General features: G+C 36.4%; 1 protein-coding gene across 1 annotated transcript in view; it reads right to left on the reverse strand.

Annotated features, from left to right (window-relative positions):
• Positions 1-173: 173 nt before the first annotated feature.
• SLC4A10 (solute carrier family 4 member 10) overlaps positions 174-26,712 on the reverse strand; it is a 37,964-nt gene continuing 11,425 nt past the window's right edge. The window contains exons 9-18 of the mRNA XM_010713811.2: positions 15,687-15,792; positions 12,660-12,821; positions 12,305-12,418; positions 11,751-11,912; positions 9,331-9,582; positions 7,982-8,050; positions 5,929-6,102; positions 5,181-5,303; positions 2,026-2,093; positions 174-297 (exon numbers count right to left, since the gene is read on the reverse strand). Coding sequence (XP_010712113.1) covers positions 174-297; positions 2,026-2,093; positions 5,181-5,303; positions 5,929-6,102; positions 7,982-8,050; positions 9,331-9,582; positions 11,751-11,912; positions 12,305-12,418; positions 12,660-12,821; positions 15,687-15,792 — 1,354 coding nt within the window. The remainder of the gene's footprint in view (positions 298-2,025; positions 2,094-5,180; positions 5,304-5,928; positions 6,103-7,981; positions 8,051-9,330; positions 9,583-11,750; positions 11,913-12,304; positions 12,419-12,659; positions 12,822-15,686; positions 15,793-26,712) is intronic.

Genomic DNA, 26,712 nt, shown 5'->3' on the forward strand with positions numbered 1-26,712 from the left:
AAATAAATATACATAGTGAATCTGTGTTTTGACCTTAGAATATTTGACTGGACAGAAGCAAAAGGAAACTTCAAGAATTAAAACTGCAAGATGCTAGAAATCTTTCTAATCCCTAGCAAAATGTTCTAATATTGGTTTGAATCTGTGAAGCATAACACAGTAGGAAAAAAAAATTAAAACCTTTTAGAAGGAAAGCTTGACTCCTTATCTTTTGCATTCTCCGAGGATATCAACAGTGTCTTCCACACAGCAGTTTTTGCCATCTCATCAGAAATGTTTATCACAGATGGATCATCTCTAGGCAAGAATAGAAGTAAATGCACAATAAAACAATCGGCAATCATTCTTTGTTAATTATTAACTATACAAAAGCCCTTGGAAACTGATAGTGGTGACAATAAACAAGCAATACAATTTAAGACAAATCTTAGCACATTTTTAGAATGTTCCTCATCCAACAGCAATTAGTTACACAATATATTTTATTGATGCTAATATGATTAAGAACTAATAAAAAATTTTTAAATTTAAAACTTTAGAATAGTCCAATTGGCTACTAATTTCAGGCTAAATAAAAGTTAAAAAATATTCTTAAGTGCATTACGATATTGATTATTCGTCAGATGTTCCTTGAACACTGACAGGCATGGGCCACCAACACCATCTCCAGGAAGCCTGTTCTGTGAAATCAAATATTTGCCCAAGATTTCACAGTTAGCCATTGGCATAGCTGGATTTAACAAGAACTCTAAGAGCTCCAAACAGTTATCAAGGTACTTATGTTTGGAAACACCAGCTGCTTTGAAAACAATTTAAAAGCTATCAAAAACATGAAAAAGTCAGAGACTTAAGTGATCTAGAAAAACGCCCTGATAAAACAAAATTGTAGCTTTAAGCAGCAATGTGTAGCCCTTAGCTGCTCTGAATGTGTATTTTTACATTTAAGAGTAATAATCCTTAGATTAAAGAGTCTGTCTATACATTATTCCCAACTCTGTGGCTAATGTATGGTTTGACACTAAGATCTCAGTAAACCTGTTTTCACATTGTTTGGGGGAACCCCTTTATCAACCAACATATTGATCCTTCTTTTCAGCTGTAGGCCTGAGGCCCTTGCAGTACAGAACTGTGCAAATTATTCAGGCAACTTTAACTAAGCAAACATGCTATAAATTGAGATCACACCTCATGATAAATTATATATTGCTAATACAAAATAGAACAAAAATGTGTAGAAGAAAGAAAATGAACATTAGAAATGTGATTAATCAAAAATAAGGATCAGTCTACTATTTTTCAGATACGGAGGCAGTAAAACATAACATATCCTAAGGCATATGATGTAAAGATAATATTAAAATATAAGAGATGGCCATTCTGGGACAATGTTCTATGAATCTGTGGTAATGCAGAGATTCCTATCAGCACATATTTCCAATTTTCATTATGAATTTTCTGAAAACTGTAAATGAAAGTAAGGTCTTATTGGGCTGGTCAAGTGTGTCATTACTGACCAAACATAACTTTTCGTACAAAAATGTTCCATCATTCCATTATGCCTCATCTGCTCCAGACAACTCTTAATTTACTTACTATTTCACACAGGTAGGATCTTAATTAGAATGTTACAAAACATGATACTGTAAAGAACCTAGACTGTTTTTCTAGTATGTTCAAGACTGTTCCTGGCCCCCAGAAATTATCGTGAGAGTGAAGGATTTGTCTTTTCTACACCTTCCTTTCACACTGTGTATGTCAGAAGCCAAAGTTACTTCTGAATAGCCGAATCCTGCTATCTTGTCCAAAGGCAAATGAAGTCCTTTTCCTAAGGACTGTGATATCTTACGGAAATACCAGAAAGCGGTACAGCTGTTAAATACTGCATTATATGGGTCAGTGCACAGGGCTTACTCTACTATCAGACGTGCATTCTCATAACATTCAATGAACATTAAGAACAAATATGGTGGCATGTTTATTTTTATTTAATTGCAACTCACCTAAAAGAGGAAATGTATATTTTACCTGTAATGTCCTTCTAGTGGCAACTGAACAGTCCCTTCCTCTTCCATCGCTAACATACTTTGCTCTTCCTAGGAAGAAGGAACTTAAATGTGAGACAGGATATATTGTTGTGAAAAGTTAATGATAAGCATCTTATCCCTTAATATTTTAGGAATCATTAACAAATAGTAAATAAGATTCTCAACTCTTAATTTCTTAAAAATCTTCATATTCAAGATTGACACCCGTCTGTTTCAAAGCAATACCTCCAATTAATGTTACTTATCAATACCAAATAGAGAAGACGCTTTTTTAATAAAGACAACTTTGTGATGAGATGGTGAATTTTAAACATCATGCTTAACTAGACACAGCATAGCATCGTTAACATACAAAAATTAGGGCAGTCAAATTTAAGTTTGTGCACACAGTTTAAATACTGATTAAAGTTTTATTGCAATGAAAGGTAGCGCAACAAGATGCCAATATTAGTTTTCACCTAAACAGGGAAAATACATTTTTATGATTCTATGAGAACTAGATGTATCTACAACAAATCTATTGTCAAATAATTACAACTTTAGGAAATCTTCATCTAAGGGGGAGGGGAGAACAAAACAGCCTCCCTTAAGTACTGTCTCCTGCCTGAGACAAAGAAAAACCAGTCTGTCTTTCAGACCATAACAGTTCATGGCTTCACAAGTATGAGCTGAAGGAAGATTCTGAAGACTCCCCACTACTATTAGGTCAAAAAAACAGAGCAGTCATCACAAGACATTAGCTATAAAGCAAAACTTCTGAAATAAGGGTGGCTTAAGGCCTAAATTACTGGCAACCATGTACGTAGGTGATTCTGTATGCTTCCCCATGAACTCACATGGCTCTTGTAATCAAGAAATTATGGAAATATATTGTTTTCATACATAGCAAAACAGCTGCCAGGAGGTTAACATGCCTTCATGTGAAATAACTATCAGATGCTGCCCTGTACTGTTGCACTGTGTGTGTGTGTGTGTGTGTGTGTGTGTGCGTGTGTGAGCAAGGCAGACACACAAGGACTGCCTGTTCTTTTTTCCCTTTATTAGATGGCTTAGTAACAATTTACCCTGGCGTTTAGCAAAGAGCGTGACTTAAAGTGACACTGGCTTTCCCAAAAAGAGAAGCATGTCATTCTCTGGCCAGCCACCCAAAACCTGACAAATCTCACACACTTCCAGCTCACAAACTGGCACTAGGTGGAAGAATCGAGGTGATTTTCCAGTTTCCTCCATGTTTTACTACAACAGCTATTTTAAAAGTTGTGATTTTTTTTTCCTCCAAATGGAAGAAGTCACTTTCGTTCACTCTGGTCTCAGAAAGACTTGATTACATCAAATTGCTGACAAAGGAAGATTTGTGAGAAGAAGGCAAAAAAAAAATCCACTATAAATGTAGAAAGCCTTAGGAAAAACACGGCCTAAAAATATAAAAACAACTTAAGTGATGAAGTTAGGATCCAATGAAGTTTCAGATCTTGTCAACTATATTTCTGAATATTCTTGTGGGTAGAATACTTCTATTTTTAAAAGCTGTGTGATAGCAACTCTCCAATTAATTCCTTAGGCTACATGTCAGAAGTTTTATTACTAGTTAATTTTGTCATTTCCAGGCTTCACAGCTTCATAAGTTTTTGACAGTTGAACAGTTTTAATAATAGCTTCAAATATTTAGAAATGCCAAAATATGTAAAAATAGCCTCTCAAAACAGACAGTGAATGAAATAAAGTAACACCAGTAGATTTTCCCAGTTTTGTTTTATGATGCCATCTTACCAAGTACGAGAAGGAAAGTTACATATAACCAAAATGTAAGAGTAACAATTTTTTCCCAATAACCAGACCCAAAGGAAGAGAGATACCTTAATTACTTTTGGTTACTCTGAATTGTTATGAAAGCTAAACACTGTGATGAAATAAGACTTTTTAAAAATTATTTATTTATATAGTTCAAAGGGGAAAAAACAAACCATGCATTTGAACTTCATCCTAGTATCTTGCAGGCATGTACTAAATAGCAGCCATGGTATGTATTACCTAGGTAGAATTTTTTCCCAAAATGAATTTTGTTAAAGTACGTTACATGCATCAAAGAAACCAAAGTTACGTTCTCCAGATCACAGCAGAGGCAGTTAGTTGTCAAGGGTCACAAAAGAATGCAAAAGGGAGAGAAAATTAGTCCTCATGACAATGTTCAACTTATTAGCTTATGTCCTATTTCTGTAAACCAACTTACAAGGGGAATCCTTACACAAACATTTTCACTGGTCTCAGATACCTCATGGCTTCCATGAGGATAAATTGCTGACCTATCCATTCACATTATCTAGTTCTTGCAGTACACTCGTAACACCAAAACCTTACACCTCATGGGTCCGAGGCCATTGCAGAGGTCTTCAGGGTAACTTAGAAATTGTGTGCAAAAAAGTACCCAGAGCAATGAAATTACCACAGCCTTCTAAGACAACATTAGAACAGCCTAGACCTTTGCCTCCTCATGCCACAACCACCTTACATCATACTGGGGCAAGACACACAACTGACATTTAAAAGAACCAGGCACTGACATATTCTTACAACTGCTCCCACAGTTAGTGCTTCTCCATCAAGATCTGTCCTTCATTTATTTGGACCTATGACTTAGGAACACAATCCTAATGTCCCCTAACAGTTAGCATCAATCAGGTAGATATGAATATTGGCAACAAAGGAGAAAGCTATCAGGGCCCCTACACAGGAAGTTACTTTATATTCCCTCAGCTTTACATGATATTCAAACAAGCAACTCAAGAAGCACATTCTAGGGGAAAATGATATCAGATGCAAAACTAAAGTCAGAAGCCTGAAGATTTGATTAACAGGGTAAGCAAAGTCACTGACATTTTTTCAGTGGAAAGCAGAAGTAAATGGTTTCTGCAAGGGCAGAAGGGAAATCCTTATCCAAGGTGTAGCAAATCTACTTGTTGCATTGAAAATGCCTTCATTACAGAATTTTTCTCTAATTGTCTAAAGAAGATATTGGTAACGTGTTACGAAAAAAATATAAAACCTAACCAACCAAACACAAAACAACAAAACCATCCAACAAATGAAACCACCATCCCATAACAGAAAGAACACACACCTGAAACAAGGACCCACCTCTTTTTCAGCATCTTCTAGTTTCTTTTTCTTGCTCTCAGGCATCAAATCATCTAACCAACTGAGCTCCCGTTTAGTGAAAAAAAAATCCATGAGTTTTCGGACAAATACCAAAGCTAAGACCTGTAATGATATTTATTCAAAGAATAAATTCAAAGAATTAAACAAACAAAATTGACAGTTATACTTCCAAAAGTCATCAAAGTTTTCAGCTGAAATGTTATTGTTCATACTGGACAGGCCAGCACCTGGACTTCCTTTATTTGGAATTAATGTGAATTGAAGCATTTCACAATGATGGAAGTTCAGTAGCTATCTTTTATTTCACATTAGTGAAATAGTCAAGAAAACATCAGTTAACCAGATGGACATATTTTTATTTCCAGCAAGGCATAGAAACAAAGTTCCTCTACGCAATAAACAGTCTTCCTTATTAAGTAACCATTCTTCCTGTAAAACAGGTTAAGCACTACTCCTTAAACAAAAGCATCATATCAATTTTTAAAATTTAAAAGAATTTGCTTTAAGGAAATACAGTAGGGCCATCCACAGCTATAAATTAAGCGCAACTTAGACTCAAATTTGAGTTCATATATGTAACTTTATTTACGTAACATAAATTGACCTTGCATGCTGAATCAAAGCAATATTCTAATTACCCATCCACAACTAACTTTTTTCTTCAATAATGATTACCCAAAACTAAGAAGAAAATGAGTTTTTAGGGGAAATAGAAAATATTCCATACCATCATGGGAAAGACAATGGCAGCTCTTGAAACCTTTATAATCCACAGGAGTACAAGACAACTCAGCTGAATTACAGTGAAGAGATGGACTTTTCTAAGAGGAACATGCCTCAGATAAATAAAATCCGGCTGATGCTTTGCAGGCATCCAGAATAATTTTATCCTGTCAAAAAGCTGAAAGAGATATTTTTGAAAATTTGCATCAAAACATGCTGATATTTACAGACTACATAAGATAGCATGGCTATCCTATGTTATTATAAACATAAAACTGCAGAAGTTCAGGTGCACAGAAAGAAACTACCACAGTTATGATCATAAGCTATGAATCTATGTGAGTCCAACAGTGGACATGCAGTCCTCTCTCTGGTTGAGCCACCGCAGTAAGAGTAAGAATCACATTATTTATGAAAAATTTCATTATTTCATTAGTCATACTTGTCAAGTTCCTTTTATCACAGAATCACAGAATGGCCAGGATTGGAAGGGACCTCAAGGATCATCAAGCTCTAACCCCCCTGCCACATGCAGGGCCATCAATCAACACTCAATACTAGACTAGGCTACCCAAGGCCCCATCCAATCCAGCCTTGAACACTTCCATTGATGGGGTATCCACAGCCTCTCTGGGCAGCCTGTTCCAGCACCTCACCACTCTCTCTGTAAAGAATTTCCCCCGACATCCAACCTAAGTCTCCCCTCCCTCAACTTAAAACCATTTCCCCTTGTCCTGCAGTCACCAACCCTTTCAAAGTGTTGATTCCCCTTCTGTTTGTAGGCTCCCTTAGGTAAGGCTGCAATGAGGTCACCCCACAGCCTTCTTTTCTCCAGGCTGAACAAGCCCAGCTCCCTCAGCCTGTCTTCATAGCGGAGATGCTCCAGTCCCCTGATCATCTTTGTGGCCCTCTCCAACAGCTCCCTGTCTTTCTTGTACTGGCTCCAGACCTGGACGCAGTACTCCAAATGGGGCCTCACAAGAGCAGAGTAGAGGGGGACAATCACCTCCCTGTCCCTGCTGGCCATCCCTATTCTGATGGAGCCCAGGATACCATTTGCCTTCTGAGCTGCAAGGGCACACTGCTGGCTCATGTTAAGTTTTTCATCTATCAAGACACCCAGGTCCCTCTCCACAGGGCTGCTCTCAAGGACCGCTCCTTCCAGTCTGTATGGATGCCTGGGATTCCTCCAGCCCAAGTGCAAAACTCTGCACTATGCAGTGTTGAACCTCATCAGGTTCACCTAGGCCCACCTTTCCAGCCTGTCGAGGTCCCTCTGAATGGCATTCCTTCCTTCTACCATGTCAAAAACATGCCGGTATTTCATACACAAGACAAGTTTTATACACCTGTCTCGTGTATTTTCTATTGTAGATGTGCTGAGGTACACCTGAAACTTTGGGTTTGTTTCTATCAGATGGGCTACAATTTAATTCCATGCCAATTAACACTACAGCAGTCTACAAGAAATGGCACATACAATACTCAATCTGACTGCTGAAGTGCCTGGCTTGCACCAGGAGCTCATACTTAAGGCCGCAGCAGGAATGCTGCCCTTTCTCTAGGCCTGCCCTACAGCCTTAAGGCCAGAAGTTTAGTAGCAATTAAGTAAAACAGTTCCACCAGCTGGGGAATTTATTTGCAGAGGAAAGATCTTCCAAATCACACCTTCTAGTTCTATAGCACTTACACAAAAGCCTCATATAGGCAAAGTTCAAGATCAAGTATGTAACTACAAAGGCGCTAATCTGGAAGCTGAAAAGGCAGCAGGCCAACAAATGAAAGGGGAGACGGAGAGGGATGAGAACCCAACGTTTGTTACTCAGATTTCAGATTCAGTGAAATAAGCATCTAACAAAAATATGGAGCACAGTGCCTAAAGGAAATACTATAGTTAGAGAGAATCCATTCTCCTTTTTAAGTGAGTCACTTTCAAGAATTTAAGGCTGGCAACATTCCTGTAAGATCACATAGAAAAGAATAAAATAATTGAATAAAACTAGCTCCACATTTAAAAGAAAGCACTGTCAGTAACACACTTCTTGAATGCATTTTACCTGAATTCCCTTTAGAGATGAAGCACCCATGTAAAGGAATACTCCATAAAGTACTGGCATAGGGATAAACTGCACAAAAAAAAAAAAATCAGAGAAAGGGAAGAGCACATTAAATAGAATTTTAAAATACTAAATGCTAAGCAGTTGAAATTCAATGTGCCATATGCCTGCATTAATCAGACGGGTTGTAAACTCAGATTCCCTCAATTACAAATTAATAATGATATTCATAGTATAAATCAAAAGACGAATCTGGCTCTGCAGTTTTATTTTCCTTCCATGGCCAGAACTGAGGCCAACATACTTTATTCACTATTAATAAAATTAACAGAACTGCGAGAAAAATGCGTGTTTAGATTCATACTTAAATATTTTACTTAAAGGACTGCTCAAGAAGTCTGAATAGTAGAATTATAATCCTCAAAAACCTGTTCACAATACACACAAAATATTTAATATGTAGCCAATGGAAAATTTCTGTACTGTAAGCATTTAAAAATGGTGGATGACTTTCATGGAATGGCATGGAAAAGAACACTTAAAATATTCAGACACTCTGTATGAAGTGTGTAGGTTACAAAATATTTCTGTATATAAATGTCTTTTTTATACACTTAATGCATAAATCTTATCTAGTTTGCTTTCACTAATTATTACATACATTACGATGTATGTAATAAAATACTGCACTGTACTAGTTCTAAAGGCTTACTCCCTTCACTTTGACAATGTGCAAGTCTAAATTCTGATTTTACTGAAGCCAATGGCAATACTTACTGATTTCTCTGTGACCTGACAATTCTTAAAAATATCATTATGTATATAGATATTATATAAGCATGTGACTAGATATCCAGTTTCAGGACACTGGTGAGCAGCATAGGGCATGCTGACAGCATGAGATAATTTTTTGGTTCAAGCCAAGTAATTAACCACAAAGAGTCTCCTGCAACTGTGGAAATATTTTTTAAATTAGCTAGTAATCACAACAGGCTTTAAAACTATTTGAAGACATTTACTTAATGATATAGCTCAGCTAGGCTGGCTCACGATAATATTTGCCTTAAGCCCAAAGTACAGAAAAAAGATAAATCTTGATACATTACAGGTCAATGGTAGAATTTATTTTGACTTCAGTAAGACCAGACTTTTATTACAAGGCTTCTGCTATACAAACATCACATGTCCCAAACTGTTTTATTATGCAAAATTAGAATTTCACTTTAGATTATCATTGTGAAACATGATAGTAACATGCCTGGAAAAGACATTAAGTAATATAGTAACAACAGTGAAATGTTCTGTGCAGTGCTTTATTATTTAGCATTTCCTTATTTCCCCCAAATTACCTTCAGAATACTTGTCAAAAAGACAGATGAGCCCATGAGTACAAAAATCATGAGCCCTGTGACTCTCTGCTCCCGGATTCCAAGAAATTTCGGCTGTTCCCCTGGAGCAGAACACTCTGATTCCAGTTTTAAGCTGTTCACATGAGAAATAGAGAGGACAGTGGCTGCAACAAACCACGGCAATCCCATAATGGAACACACTCCAAGCATGACTGCCACCATGAGTAAGTCGAGATGGTATCCACACCCTTTCTGTTTAAGAAGGAGAAAAAAAAGAAAGACATAAAATGACACCTGCATTAAGAAGAACACTCCTGGCAGGCATTCCTAATGAACTGCTAAAGATGATTTAAAATTCTGTGACTTATAGCAAAATATCACTTTCTTCTAAGTGGTATCCAGGCTGGGGCAGTAGTGGCGGTAAACCGGTTATCTAAGGGGATTTCCTGAGTTCCTGCCAGCTCTCACGAAACAATTTTGTTAGTCACATTCCTGTTATCAGTAAGTGTACATATCATGAGTCCAAAACAATTTTGTGCCCCAATAATAAGCAGAAATTTATCTCATTTATAAATGAGATAATAGCAAGAAAACTGAAGATACAGACATTTTTCCAGTTTAACTAAATCTCATCTCTTAATAACAACTGATGCTAGTGTACAGACCATCCAACTGCAAAGCCAACTTTCCTTGCAAATTTGAAAATTGCTGATGATCTGCATCAAACTTGGTCATACAAATGTTTGGTAGCATAGCTGAAAAGAATATTTATTTTCTGATTTAATAAAGCTCCTGAAATGCTATTTAGCTGCAAGCTATTTTTCCTTTAAGAAGTCAGGTAATGATTTATCTCCACAAAATTCTGCAATATGGTGTCAAATCCATTGTGATGGTCTGATGAAACAGCGACGTTCATGCAAACAATAATATGTTGAACCATAACTTTGCCTGCAAACCCATGCAAATGCCTTTTGACATAAAAAAAGTAACTAAACTAAACTTGGAAAGGTTTGCTACAGAGACTGCCAAAAAACTGAAATGCAGAATTTGCTATAGGAAGTATATAAAAAGAGGGGGGAAACGAGCTGGAAGCAAACAAGTCATTTCTTTCTGAAGACAACTTTTTTTTTTTTTCTAAAATGGGAAGTGTCTGGGTTTATGAAAATGTAAGCCACATGAAAATGCCATCTTATTTACTTACATTATTTGAAAAAGGGAATTCATATAAAATAAAGAAAATTTTTAAAATGTAACTCTAGCCACCTTCCCTCACTCCCCTACAGCACGTATAAGTCTTATTTCCAAGACATATCTTAAGCTCAGAACTGCATCAAAGATATTAGTTACATGCACAACACACTCAAAGAGTTTAATTCTAAATCCTAGGAGACACCTTTTTTTACCTTCTGACACATTTATAAGGAATGTATCTGCTAATGCATACAGAATCTGAGAGCATTTCCTCACATTCATACATGATCTGAGGAACCTGACATATGGGAAGAAAAGGAAGCATAGCAACAGGTGATGCTACACCAGACCCCAGCAAAACTAAAACGCAGCAAGACAAGGGGGCAGCCAGGAGGACCATCTGACTCCCAGATGCCAGTGCTGAAAAAACACATTCCAAAGCTTGGCAGCAAATTCCTGCATCTGTCAAGTTAACCACATGCAATGCTATGGATTGACATGAAGAGCCAGGCTGACAAAGAGGGCAAAAAAAGAACATATCAAATGTCACAATCATCCAAGAAGAGGCAGTGCAGAGTGAAGGTTGCAAATGCATTTGCTAAAGCAACTTGGGATTGGATTCCTGCTTATTAAAACTATGTCAAAAAAAAGCCTAAGCTTGCTGCATATACATGTACAGAAACCTGCTGCTAGATTTTGCCCAACAGTTTTTCAGAGGGGTGATGTCCCTTTTTCTCTCTCCATCTGTAGGCAACTAAAGTGTTAGAGAACAGAGCAAGAAGTTATCCTATGTTTGAAGAACCCATTGCGCCTCTAAAGTTCAATTTCATTCTCTTTAATTTAAGAGGAAGAGCAAACAAAAAAAATCCCATATTACAGAATGGCCCCCAGTCTTTCAAAAACCTGTTCTGCAGAACAACATTATCAATATCTGAAGAGGCAATTAACGTGCTGAAGGAAATGATTAACTTCCTGATTTTTCTCTTGAGATGAATTGGCATCATACTACAAATAAAGCATTGAAGATAACTCTTGATTCAGAACCTCTGTCCCAAATCACACCAGTAAAGACTTTTCTAAGGTAACAGATCAAAGACACAGGGCATAGGTACCACGTGGACAAATAGGAAAAAAGTGTAACAATATAAAGGAGTGCTATATAAAATAAATTAGCATCCTTGAGTAGACTAAGCTACATGATCGAAAATGACAAGGAAAAGATGGAATACCTTTAGTTTATGCTCTTTTCTATTTATAATGACAGCTGTAATCTGCTGGTCCATAAAAATAAGGATAGTACAAAGCAGGGCTGGAATTACAGCAGCTATCACTGTCCACCAAGGATTAGGTCCCAAAGGAGTAATAAACCATCCACGATCATCTCTGGTGGGCTACAAAAGGAAAGTCATGCATGACCAGTCAGAACTCTAAGGACTATGTACGCAAGAACACAGAAAAACATTTCTAGAATTCAATTTTCTTTAAAATGAATAAATAATCTCTCTATATAAAACAACAGAAAAATGCTAAACTTCCTATAATATAAAGATGACAAAGTATATGTAATATAATCATCTGATATATTGCAGACTCAGGTGTATTTGGAAAGAGAGCCACTCAGTTACACAGGTCATTATTCACAGCAGTTGCTTAGCCTTCAGTGAGCACAACAAATTCACATACTTCCTGACAATAAAAGCATTATAAAATTACTAAAAAATTACTGTAGTGCACTAGTATTTTTTTCAAAATAATCAGGCAGTGCAACTTATCATCAAATTACCTTAAAAGCATTTGGAACTTGAAGTTTTGGTGATGGGATCCCAATGGCATAGTCAATCAAAACCATGGACAAAATAGTGAGAAAGACAGCAAAATCGCTGACAACAGATCGTACCTATCAGGAGAAACAAAATTTTAACCACACCACTTATATGATTTAGGACCTACTAGAACTTATTTCTCTTCAGAGTTCCATTTTTTGCTTACAGATAGAAATATTTATTCTAGTTCAAATTTTTAACAAAGAGCAGATAATAGTGTCCACTTTACCAGTAGTAAACTGAATTTGCAAAACAAATGCAATGCATGTTTGCACATAACTAACCACAACTTCTGAACTAAACATTGGGACACACCTTTGTTGGGAAGTATCGGCTAGTTTTGAACTGCTTCAGTGTGGATGACAGAGTTACTGTAGAAAAAAATAAGATGACAGACCAGAAAAGGACATCTGGAACATAAGGACCATGGTGACCACAGGCTCGTCCAACAAATTCTCCGTGAAGTTTTTTACATTCCTATCAGAGAGAACAAAGTAGTATTGTTCCGAAAAATATCCACGCTTATTCTGGTGCTTTCTTTCCAATTCCTTTCCTAACTAAACTACATTGTGTTTAGAAATATTAAAATCTTCTTTAGGTATTCTTTTAAAATTAAGACTACTAGTATTTCTATCTGATCTCAAAAGTATCTAGAAAAAAAAATATCTCAAACTCTCAAAAGAATCACAGTTTTTAACCATATTAGATGATAGAGTCACTAAGATATAACACAATTAATATAAAACTAGATTTATTTAAAACAGAACATATACATATATTTATTTTCTGCCTCAAACACAGATCTGCACTTCCCAATTTGAAAGTTTGGAAGAAAAAAACAAAAACAAGAGAAAGGCCACTCCTGAACATCCACAAAAAATGATTTTTGTTTTAGCTCCACAGGCCAAGCAGTTGATAGAAAAGCTACTTTGAATGTACAGTATTAGCTTAAAACGAGTCCAATACATTTAATACCACATGAGGGCAGCACATTCCACAAATTACCTTCTGCTTTAAAAAAGTGATTGGGCAAAACATAGCAAAATCCAAACTCTGTATTAATTTTACTGAATGTAATTTAAGATCAACCGTGCAGGTACAGTAGAAAACATTTCTAGTAATTCTCCAATAGCATCCTTAGTTGTTACACTTCTTCCAAGGAGACAAGCTAAGGAATAGAGAGCAGCTATAAAAATAGGAACCACAAGCTCTGGACTTGTAATTCTTTCCTTCTCCTTACTCAATCCCTCCACACATATTAAGCAAAAAGAAACACAGCATCCAGCAATTCCAGACAGCAATATCCTGCCAGATCAGGATCTTTTTGTTCCAAACATAGTGGGTCACTGTGGCTTACCATGTTACGAGAAACTTAGTCTTTGAACAAAGGGCTGGCTTGAAAAAAACCATAGTTTCTATTTGAAGATTTGAAGGCATTGAGATAAAAGTATACCTATAGTAGGATACCTCAAATAAACATGATGTGGTTTTGATTGATGAAATAAGTTATAGATGTGTTAACTGGGGAAAAAAATGTAAATAATCAGGAAATCAAATAGAGAACTTGTCCAGGTCTGAGCTAGTACATGATGCTGGCAGAGCATGGGGATGAAATTCACTGTATAAGGGCTATCAACACATCTACTGAGAAGTACTTTGTCATCATGAGAATAAGAACTCTTTTCATGCTTGGTGCATCCTAGACTGTAGAAAGCAAAAACAAACAAACCATTTTAAAAAAATTGGTCTTCCTATTATTATTATAATTCTCTTAATTATATTATTATTAAGAGAAGATATTTGTCCTTTGTGGCCAATTTATGTCTTCAGAAACTCAGAACTTATAAATCAGACAAAGAAACAAGAAGAATTAAGCATCAGAAAACACAGTGAGATTGACCAATTTTTTAAAGATAACTAAGTCTAATCTTTTACTGCATTTCAACAGGAAAACTGAAATTTCCTGATGATGCAACAGAAATAAACATATGAAAGTATGAAAAAAATGGGTATTTCTTTGACAACTATAGAGATTCATGGGTAAAAATGGCCAGCTACACTGCTACCCATTTAAACTCAAGTTTTGGTAATAAGCTTTTGAGAAGTTTTAAAGGGCTTTATATAATGCAGCTGGTCTTTTACATTTATAGTTAAAACAAAATCTGTTATTTTAAATCTCTTCAGCTGCAAATGTACTCTGAAAAACACTGTCAGAGATCTGAGAAAGTGAGAGGAGGAGTCTGCCCCTGCACAGATGCTCTTCGAGTGTGCTGCAGTTTTGGGAATATTCATTCTGGTTTGCTGGAATTCCTCAGGCCAGCAGTTCTCAAATTTCTCCCTGCTGTTGCCACACCAACAGAGTTGAGGAGCAGCCCTTTCTATTAAGGCATAACAGTCATGGAAGGCAGCACTTGCTTAACTCATGATAGGAAGACATGAATTCTTCTGCATTTTTGCCTTAGAAAGAAAAGAGTGCTGGAGGTGATTGACTGGATTGGGTTTTAAGCACTTCATTTGATTATGCTTACAACAAGGTTAATTTTTATTTATTTATTTATTTTGAGATAGAGAGAACTTTTAGTTCTAACATCACCTTAGCTTTATAATGAAATGCTATCTTTGTGAGAAAAACTGGAATCCAGACCTCAATATAACATTTTAATCAAATTGCGAAAGTTACTTTAATGAATGAAAATCTTTACTAGTAAATCGTTCAAATATAGAAAAGGGTACGATTCGTACAATTTAGAAATAACACATCTGTGTGAACAAATTGTTTTTAGCTTATTCCTGTCTTTCCACTCAGGGAACTAATTCACATAAAAATGATATATATAACACTCAGGGCCCAGATAAGAGAAAAATGTGGCCACTGAGCAAGAACATTGCAAAATGGCTCCCCTTCCTCTCCTTCATAGCCTGAACAGCTGGAAGAATGTTTCTGGGGAAGTAAATGCTCCTAAAGTCTTTCTACACACGAGAACTTTGGTTTCGCCATCTGGCAGAATTTTGGACAAACCCATTATCATTTGACATGTTTAGACTTAGTCTCAGTCAAACTCTTGTGCTAGCGTGTCAAGGAGTTTCTAAAGCAGGGCACAGAATGAGCATACTTGCTTTAACGTGTACTACCAGAGACTGCATAATGATCTAGCAAAATGTGTACAAAAAGAGATAATTCTACAAAGTCTATGTTAACCTCTTTTCAGTTAAGTATATTGTACACTTTGAACAAACAGGATCAGAAAAAACAGTACTTTTTCTATTTATATACTGTATTAAGGACAGATGGAATCATTCATGCTTATGCCCTTACTCACTAAGTTCCAGTATTTCACTTACTGACACAGTTAGGTTCCCCCATGGCACATCAGATGCAGATATATTGTAGTCCTGCCAGTATCTTAAGGTTTTATTGCTAGGATGCTCTGGTTCCACACAATTGCATCTGAAATGACAAAATAGTATCTTTTCCTTAGTAACAAAAGACGTACCAAACAGATCCAAATTACCAACATTAAGATATATTAGAATTGTGCTCTATTTTGCCATGTAATTTTAGTTTAAATGAATTCAGTAAATGCATGCTCTGAAGCAGTTTGGAGTTCAGTAGCTAGTGCTATTACTGGAATAAAAGTTGCTGTGAGGTGCATATGCATATATAGTACGTAACGCGTTTAACATATTTAAACTACTGTCCATAGCATGTTTTCCACCTATTTTCCTCCTATTCTGATGCTTCTGAGTGCAGTTTTTAAACATTGAGAATGTGCCAGTTTTATTCCACTCCCCTCTACATAGGGATTAGACACTATGCACAGCTCCAGGCTAATACACTTCCCAAAAGCAAACTGTCTCTACACTGTTTCTTTTTCTTTACCACAGTATCTTAGCATGAAGACCAGACTAAGTGACCAGTCAACTGCCAGGGCTCTGCAAGATCACCAGCACCAAGGCTCCGTGAACTTGTCTCTGTTGTTTTTCCTCTCCCCACAGCTATGTTAAAAGCATGCTTTTAATTTTAAATTGCGTATTTTAACATGCAAAACATGAAGAGGCAGAGTAGGAGGACAATACTGCAAAGCGGCAATTTGAAGAAAAAATTAAGTCTTTTAAGCCTCTGGAGGAACTGAGGGAGGCTTTTCCTTTGACAGAGACTTCAAAATATACAGAATACTCTGCAGATTCAAAGATGTCAAGTGTGCTTTGCAGTTCTCTTTAAGTTAATCCTACTTCAAAAATCTGTAGTAATATCTACTCTGCTAGTATTTTAACTCGTGTATGACAGCTGCAGTTAAGTACTGCGTTTCCTTTCCTGATTCTCACTCGCTGGGTAAAGGATAAAATCTGATGATAGAGCAGAGAACCATTAAGCACACATTTGTGCCCCATTTCCACCAGAGTATTGCTTCTCTCACTTAGCTAGGCCATCATTCTTTTTTCTGCAGACATCTTTCCACAAAACAAGGATGATGATTCCTAGATAAACCTGTAATATTTTCTATGCATAGAATTCTGTCATCTACATTTTGACAACAAAATAGTGCTATTGTATTTCCATTACAATACTATACATGTGACAAAATAGCTGCATTTAATAACTATATAGAGAGAGATGCAGGTTTTCTGTACGCAACTCCTTGCTTTTATTTTAAATGCAGCTATTTATAAAGAAAGAAAAATCCCTTACAGCCCATGGACAAAAAGCAAATAACTAAATAAAGCAATGGCATTCAGAAAAATAGAGGGCCTGAGCCAAAAGTCACTACAGTAGACTGGATCTTTCAAACAGACAATATGCTTTGGATCAGGCCCCAAGTGCAGAATAAATGTGTGTTCAATGCATAGTTTTAAATATTACAGAATAGGTTAAATGAAGTGCATCACTAGCAGTGAGCTAAGATAGCATAATAAGTCAGTAAACGGTACGTCTACATTATTAAGAGAGTATTTGATGTTCATGCAGCAATACAAGAGTGGCTATTTCAGGTTACTATTGTTTCCCGTGAGCACAGGAGCTCCCTGCCCCTGATGTCCATCGCTGATCGCAGACTGGGCGCTGGGCGATGGCCCACTGAGGTTTGATTACAGTAGGCCAAGGTAACGTGGGCTGCTCAATCACAGTCACTTCTTCCTCACTAGAAGGGAAGACTGTGCATGTCACCAACACTATACGGTATAGCTATACTTGCTGCAAACTGCAAATTTACATTTAGATAAGTCTCACAATTGAAGGCATAGTTCAAAACAGCTCAAGTAATTCAACTTCAAATGAGATCATCCTCCAGCTTATTGCTAGATCAGTACCACTTTCCTTCCTCAGAGCTTTCAGGTTTGGCCTATACCAAGTTTCATGGTCATTTACCAGCAGCAGTTCATTCATCATCAAGTACAGTAACTTGAGCAAACTCTGTCCATGATGACCAAAAACTTTACCTTGAATCTAGCTATTGCCAAGGAATGGATGAGGAATTACATCCTAACTGTAAAGATCCCACTTTCTACTGAAAGAGGTAAAGTTAAAATCAGAGCAGATCATTGCTTAACATTATAGAAATGGGAAACAATTCCTGTCCAAATCAGAAAATATAACAGGAGATGTCACCATACCAGAATACAAAAAGTAACTACCAAAATGTGACATTTCATAATAGATGTAATTCTGTAATGATGAATATTTCCCAAAACAACTGACCTAAAAAAGAAACTCATACCAGAAGAGTAAGGCTTTCAAAAGTTTTAATCTCTTATTTTTTACTCTAATGGAGAGGTCAGCTCTCAGGAGAAAAATATACTGAATTGTTAACCACAAACACATATTTCTATTGATATCTTATTATTCAGAAGGTTGACACGTAAATATGTATTGCCTCTAGAAGGTTCCAGTGTGCTTAAACCCTTATAAAACAATTTAAAGTGCTGAACAATTGCCAACTACAGATCTATAGCAATGACAAGAGACTATACATAAAGCTATAGACACATTTTCTAAGCAACATACTCAGGTTCAAATAGAGCAGGAGCCATACAAAACATTTCCATGCTGTTAGTGATACGGAGTCAGTAATCACCTTTGCTATGGTAAAAGATAGGGAATGATTCTCATTTTAAAGGATCTATAATGGCCCTAAACTGCTAGATGGAAAAACAAGCAGGGTAAGGAGTCTTTACTGTCTTCACATCTTCTAAGGTGCTCAAGCAAATCAGGATGGGGAAGACAAGGACTTAAGCTGGTTTATCAACTTCTTCCCTTCTGTGTCCTCACAACCTCCTTACATTTCCCATTTTTCCAGCAATTTTTGCTTTTGTTTCTGAAGTCTCAATCTGCTATTTATTTATTTATTTAAACTTGAGGCAGCCATTGTAACTTCACTATGCACAAGATTTTCAACATCTTAGTCTGTTATCAAAGAGCAGAGATAGAATTTAACAACAGAGGCTTCAGGTCATCTCAGATAACTAGCAGTGTTCTTCACTGTTCCCTAAAGGAAACAGTTAATACTATCACTATTAGCACCGAAATATGGCCTGCATGACTAACACAGGTTAGCAGATTATAAACCTGTTATTTTATATTAAAAGTTCTTCCCGCTTTTGTAGATCAGAAATAAAACGTTAACATCGTTGTTACTCAGCAACTAGTCAGATGAAAGATTCTGGAATAAAACCACTCAATTCTGATTGTTTAACACAAAACAAAAAACTTGCTCCCTAGGCCTGTTCACTTGATTGAAATTAACATAGGTGTGGTGCAAGAATCCCTCTCATTTCCACTTCTCATCCCAATTCTTCAAGCTCTTTCTTCTCCACGTGTTTATGAAACTCCTAAGTCCACCATGTGCATCCTCCTCCCCACACAGTGCAGCATGGTGCTTGCTCATTCTGCTGCCATCACAGATAATATCAAATGTTCAAACAAGAGTCCTGCACAGTGTTTTTCTGAGTAAATTTCCTGAGTAAATAAAAAATAAATAAAAAACAAAAAAATGGTGCAGCTCATTTGGAAGACTCAATCATTCCCATGCAACTGTCAATTTATAGTATTTTGTTTTCAAGGCTGGGAAGCCTAACAATTTTATTCAAGTTGCAAGGCTCAATTTACAGAGATCCTATTTTACCAGCATGCACATACTATAAGCTACACATATTAATACTAGATAAGACTTTGCTCTATAAAAGGTGCAACTGCACCTTCTTCACAATTAGCTAATGTACCATTTCCCCCTCCTAGAAGAGGAAAATATTTTTGAGCTCACTGTAGAAAGATAATGAGATTTGCTTGATATGAATATTTATATTATAAAAAAAGCAGGCAAGTATGACGAATAAGTTACAAAATGTGCTTATTTAAATAATATGTCTCACTGAATATCAGAACACATATTTGGTAATGAGTAGGAAGATTTTATCCTAAGAAACAGATTATGCTCTACAAATACACTGTGCATTAATCACATAACAGACAGAATAAGAACACAGTAAGAAACGGAAGATAAATCACTAATTTCATTTTAAAAGCAAACTACTGGAACGCGTACATCAGGCTTGCTGACACTGCATTTACAAGACTGAAAACAAGCCCATCAGTATTATAATGCCATGCATGTTTATGTTGTCTCCAAATACATACTATTTTCACATGAGTCTTATGAGCACTGAAAAGTCCTTCTGTTTGTCTAACATCTGCTACACGAAAGTGACAACAACAGCATCACACTCACACTCTGCTGCCCCATATGTACAACACCTGTATATCCATGGCATTGTATTCACCATATTCCTTCTCATGTCAGCATTCATAATGATGAAACTAAAGTCTCAGTGGAGGAGAGACTGGAAGCAAAATAATTAATACTGATGGGAAATGGTCTTGTCAGTTAATTTCTATTCTCAGTATCATGAAATCCTTTCAAAGCACAGCTGTCAGGGCAAGATGAAATTATTTTCTTCATTTATTAATGAGATCTGCCATCCTGATTTAGACTATTGAGTCATTAAGTTAAGTAGCCTGTCTCTGACAATCACAAACATGAGTAGACATTCAAGTATGTTCTATAAATTTTGAAGCATATAAAAATTTAGTTGGGGAAGTTGAAGAGGAAAACAGAGAAGCCTATAAAAGTATCTAGATAACTCCACATCACTTCATACACACAAATAGAAACGTGTATCTACATCAGACATCTTATGTTACAGTGAAGAAATCACAAAGAATTAGGTTTCTTTGAATAGTGTGTAAGAAGACTGTCCTGCCAAGTGGAAAGTCTAGAAAACAGATTTATAATCATACTCTCATAAAGGCTGCGCTATTACCTGTCTGGTGCAGAGTGCAGTCTATGCATTTGTAAAAATATTATACCATACATAGACTTTATCAGGAAGAAAATCAGTGACATTAAGTGGGATGTTGCTTGTTTTGATATTTCATTTGAAAGCTTTCATTCAGAAATAATTCTAAGTTGCAATAATAATAAACAATACTAATAAATAATAATAAAAATCAATGAATACTTGAAGAGATACACAGGCTATGTGGTCAGCTTTAATTTTTGATTGTTCAAGCATAGTGTACTAATATAAATAAATATACTCTAACAAAACTGTTCAAGGATTGCATGTAAACTTTTCTAGATTAAGACTACATTGTGCAGAGAAGCTATTTGTTGTGGAGAATTGCTTAACAAAGAGATCCCATTCCAAAGCAGAGGGGATAGATAATAAGAAAGAATGAAGCATTTACTGAGCTTAATACAGAAATAAAATAAAGTGAGTTAGTTGGATTTGAGCAGAGATAGGGAAGTCCTGGAATAAATAAATTTCTGGATTCCAAGGCTTGCCAAGAAAAAAAGAGAACCAGCAGTTAAACTTGATGGCAGTTGAATGGCTCTAGGACTAAAAGGGATACTCTATAGGTCCCATCTGGAGTACAAATGTGTGTGCCTGGATCCCCAGCACAAAAAAAAAATTTAAATAAATATGTGGAGCTTTTGGAATGGGTCCAGAGAAGGGCCACAAAGATGATCAGAGGGCTGAAGCATCATCTTTCCTACAAAGACAGGCTGGGCTTCTTCAGCCTGGAGAAGAGAAGGCTCTAAGGAGACCTCATTATTAGCTCCCTTTAAGTATTGGAAGGTTGCAAACAGGAGATAAATCAACTTTTTACATGGGTAGATAATGATAGGACAATGGGGAACCATTTAAAACTAAAAAGAGAGATTTACCAAACATGTCGGGGAAAACTTTTCATTGAAGTGAGGTGCTGGAACAGGCTGCCCAGAGAAGCTGGGAATGCCCCATCCTTGGAATTGCTCAAGGGTGAGGTTGGATGGGGCTGTGGACAACCTGATCTAATGCCTGACTCCGGTTGGCAACTCTGCCTGTGATAGCAGGGCTGGAACTAGATCTTTGAAGTCTCTTACAATCCAAGCCATTCCATAATTCTATTCTGTGACTCTCAGGGAAAGAAACTGGGTATATAGCACAGTTACTTAACCATACAGGGGAAAAGAAATATCTATGAGAATGGGTGAAGAAAATCTATATTCATATCTGACTTCAAAGAAATCATTACATACAGTGGAATTCCATTATATGCTGGGGATCTTAATGACAAATTCTGTGCTTAGAATCACTAACCATGCATTCCAGCTGCAACTCAAGGAAGATAGATACAAAATAACAACGTAAATGCATTATTACAGGATGCAAATTAAGTTGCAAACATATAATGAAATATTTAAGACTTGTTTGTGCAAAGAGTGGTATGCACAAAGCTGATATTCAAAATGACTTCTAGAAGCAATGGTTTCTGTAGCCTGCAAAAGATACTGAGATTGACGTGATCTTGGCTCCTTCGTTACATAAGAGTGGGATTTTCTACTCCTAATTCTTAAGTGCATGTCAATACCAAGACAGATTGTAATATGCATATTACTATGCCAAAAAAAATCACTTTAAAATTATTCAATGTAATCTGTTAATAATTGAGTAACTTCTGGTAAAGAACTATTAAAATAACATGAATTTATCCCTGTGAAAAAAAAAAAAGACTAATAAAAAAGTAGAAGGTATATAAAGTCCCAAGGTCTAAGCAACTTCAGCTAGAGAAATAGTTTATCTTCTGTATTCAAAGACAACCACCGTAACATGATTGCCCTTTAGAGAGCACTAAATTTCTTTTCTAAACACTTTTCCTTTCAACCAAGATCTTCAAACCACACAATTGTAGGGGGTCTCCTTTCCTAGTAAAATGTGATATCCTAACATTTAAAGTACACATTAAAACTGGTGTGTATTAGTGTTCCAGATTGAATTTACTAACTGGAGATACGTTTGCTGCAGAAGTAAGAAAAAGCAGGAGGAGGAGAGCACAGAAATAAGAGTTGCTATGCCAACCTACAAATGCTAATGGCATGACAAATACAAAAAGGTCACAGAAAAACAAGAGAAAAGAGGAAGATAAAATCCAGATCAAAAAGTACATGCATTTCATAGAGAAATATGTATTTAAATTCATTCAAAACTATGTGTTTTAAAAAGAAAAAATGTACCACAGCAGCATGCTTAAAATCACATTGCCTTCTCCTTTTGATTTACATTTAAAATGCTTTATTATCTATATCCTAAAGATTGTGTTCAAAACATAAATAAATGAACAAAAATCAAATTTTCCAGAAAGAACACTTGAATATCATGGCCAACATTTTAACACAAAGTAACAAAAAGGTATAATAAAGCAAATAAGCGCATTAGAACTAATTCTGTGGTAATCAGACCATGAAACAACAGATATCTTTTTGAGACAGAATTCTGTAACAAACTCAAACATGTATCATAGAATGGCTTGGGAGAGAAGGGACATTAAAGACCACCTAATTCTAACCCCATGCAGTGGACAAGGTTGTCACCCACCAAATCTGGCTGCCCAGGGCCCCATCCAACCTGGCCTTGAGCACTTCCAGGGATGGGGCACCCACAGATTTTCTGGGCAGTCTGCTTCTCTGCCTCACTATTTCCCTCTAAATTCTAACCTACACATCCCTTCTTTCAGTTTAAAGCCATTCCTCCTTGTCCTATCACTATCAGACTATGAAAAAAAGTTGGTCTCTCTCCTGATTATAAGCTCCTTTTAAGTACTGGAAGGCAGCAATGGGGTCTCCCGGGAGCCTTGTCTTCATCAGGCTGAACAAACCCAGCTCCCTCATCATGTCTTTGTATGAGAGGTTATCCAGCCCTCTGATCACCTTTGTGGCCCTCCTCTGAACCCGCTCTAACAGTTCCACACTTTTCCTGTGCTGGGGGCTCCAGGCCTGGATGTACTCCAAAAAGGGTCTCATGAGAGTAGAGGGTGACAATCACTTTTCTCTCCCTGCTGGCCACACCTTTTTTGATGCAGCCTAAGGTGTCGTTCAGGGCTGCAAGAACACACTGCTGGCTCTTAAATACAAGTAGAAATACATGTAGTACAGTTGTTTATATAAAACTCCCACAAGAGAGTAAAAATAAAATAAATTGCCCTTTAATAAGTTACTTAAGTGTGGAGTCAAACAGCCTTCCTCTTTTCAGCTGCCCGTGAGGGCAGGACAAGGGGAAACAGCCATAAACTGGAGCATAAAGTTCTGCATCAATATTCGAAGGAACTTCTTCACAGTAAGCGTGACAGAGCACTGGAATAGGCTGCCCAGGGAGGTTGTGGGTTCTCCTTCTCTGGAGATATTCAAGACCCACCTCGATCCTACCTGCATAGCCTGCTGCAGGGAGGTTGGGCCAGGTGATCTCTGGAGGTCCCTCCAAGCCCCTATTCTGTGACTCTGTGATAAGAGAAGACAAACCCACCGAAAATACATCTTTCTCGCTTGAAATATGGTTACACAATCTGTTTGAAATAAAATATCATTTCAAATTATTTTTCTTTGTCTTTTTAGTATTCCAAAGGACAATACTAATAGCATGCCAGTGATTTTTCCTGAGTCAAATTCATTTCTTCACCACAGCAAAGGCAACAATACTGGGATTGCACACTGACTACCTACAGATATCAGAACATCCTTAGAAGGCCCATGGGCTAAGAGAGGAGGGCGAGCTAACAACTTACACAAAAGAGCTTCAAATTGCCCTAACCTATTTATCTTCTTTTTTATTTAAGTAGACAACAAAGAGAATACAGAAAACAGAAATTTTATAGTATAACCTAAGGTTTTTTTTAGCACAGAATTGCAGATCCAAGAAGTAGTTTTGCGTAAGCTTTGGCAAAACATCCAAAGAGAAATGAACCTTTTGAAGTTAGCCCATTGCTAATTAAAGAACTGCCAAGGCTTCACTAACAATTAAAAACTTGTCTTTAAAATCCCCAATGATAAAAAAAAATAAATGCAAACAGCTGTTTTAATTAGCAAACAGCAGATATTAATTAGCTTCTGTAACAGAGTATGCTGGTCCTTTAAGGACAGAACCAGTTTCAGACCAAGCTTGTTACCCATTTAAACAATAAATAGAAGATTTGGAGTCATACACTGCAGGAAAAAAAAGCTTCTCATTTCTTGTGAAAGCAATATCCTCACTTCAAGTACACAAAAACAAAATGTTTATTTCAAGTAATACTCATTTTCTGATCTTTCAAGAACTGATGAAGACACATACAGACATTTAATCAGGGCCTCAGGGTAGCAAAAGCTGTTCCTAGCTGTCTGTGCAGAAGGAACCAAGCAGCAACAATAACTATCCACAATCATTTTTACTGGTAAGCCGGTGGAATGGAGGAGAATAGTGTCAGATGAAAACAAACATCAGAGATGTTGAAAAGAGAAAAATCAATCTCAAACTCCTCCTGACAATGAGAAAACAAGCTGAAGGAAGCAGATTATTAACAGAAAACAATTAGTCTTTGGAATATGGAAGGAAGAGAGAGGCTTTTCCTCGGAAGAAAGCAGGAAGATACAAACTAGGAAGTGTTTCTATTTACTTGGAAGCAAATGAACTACAAACGCTTTCTCAGAAAGATGAAAATTGAAGGTACATAGCTCTGAAGCTTAGGAGAAACATCCCTATTACATACTTGAAATACAGTGCTGACTCCCTGAATTGCTAGACTGAATGTTTCTTTTCCTTGAATGTTATTTGAAGTCATATTCCAAACTGCTGATTTTTAAAAATTGTCATGCTTTTATATTCATACTTAGTAACAGGCAAAATTTCAATCTCTGTGGGTTTTCTGACTCTGCAGCATTTGAAAAAACTAACTTTGCTACCTGAATGAAAAAGCTGAAATGTAACTTAATGCAAAATTTATTATTTTTTGTTAGTTAGACTTTTATTTACTTGAAAAGTTTGGGTCTTTTTTACCCAGCATACTATTTAAAAAGTGAAAAAAATCGCACCAGAATCACTGCCCGTACAAAACACTATGTATCACAGAAACAATTAATTTGTTGGATTCTGATCAATGAAAGGCATTTTAAATAAAAACAAATAATAATTTGTAAACGTAAGGAGGAGAACAGTAAAACTTTATCATAAAATATGGAGATACCTATTATCACTGCACTGCAAAGCAAAACTTTGAATTTGTCTCTGTAATCTCAGATAAATCCACACCTAACTACAAATAAATTTAGCTAACCAGGGATCCATATCCCTATTTTCATTTATTTTTTCATTATATATTTTAATAACTTAGCTCTGCCTGCTAAGTGGTTTCTGAATAAATTTTTGTCTCTCTAGTATTAACTTGTCAAAAACACTGTGAGAACATCATATCCCGTTTCCCTTTGCCATGACTACTTTGAAGTGGTATAGGGAAAAAAAAAAAATACACTGTACTATATAAGGCTCTTTACAGTAAAAGTATCAACATCATAGAAGTTAAGTGATGTTAACTGATATCGGGATATAACTTCAATTGTGTGCATGCTTTATTTGTGATGTTTATCGTTTTCTCTTCAAATTAATATTACTTTATCTACCAGTCAAGCTGTTAGAGAGAAATACTATTTTTTCAGCACAGCAGAACATGTCACAGCAGAACTGCTGTTACAATAATTCAGTCTGTTCCATTTATTAAGATACTTACTGCACATTTGGATTCAGGTTTTATCATCTACTTTACTAGTGATGCATGCACAAAATTCAAATATTTTTTCTGTCGCTGTGTTTTGTTTCTCCCAGCTTAAAATGCAAATGAGACATTTGGTTGAGGCACTCCTGTTTTTCCAGTGAACAAAAGATGTGGCACTGTTCAAGCATTGTTTTTTGGGGGCTCCACTCTGTACACGCAGAGTGTTCAAAAGGGTTCAGTGAAATAAAGATATTTCTGAAGGTGAATCTTCTCCAAAAATGCTTTTCAGTGACATTTGCTGAGGTGACCAGACTT

This window comes from Meleagris gallopavo, chromosome 7, assembly GCF_000146605.3.
Source record: "Meleagris gallopavo isolate NT-WF06-2002-E0010 breed Aviagen turkey brand Nicholas breeding stock chromosome 7, Turkey_5.1, whole genome shotgun sequence".
Taxonomy (NCBI): domain Eukaryota; kingdom Metazoa; phylum Chordata; class Aves; order Galliformes; family Phasianidae; genus Meleagris; species Meleagris gallopavo.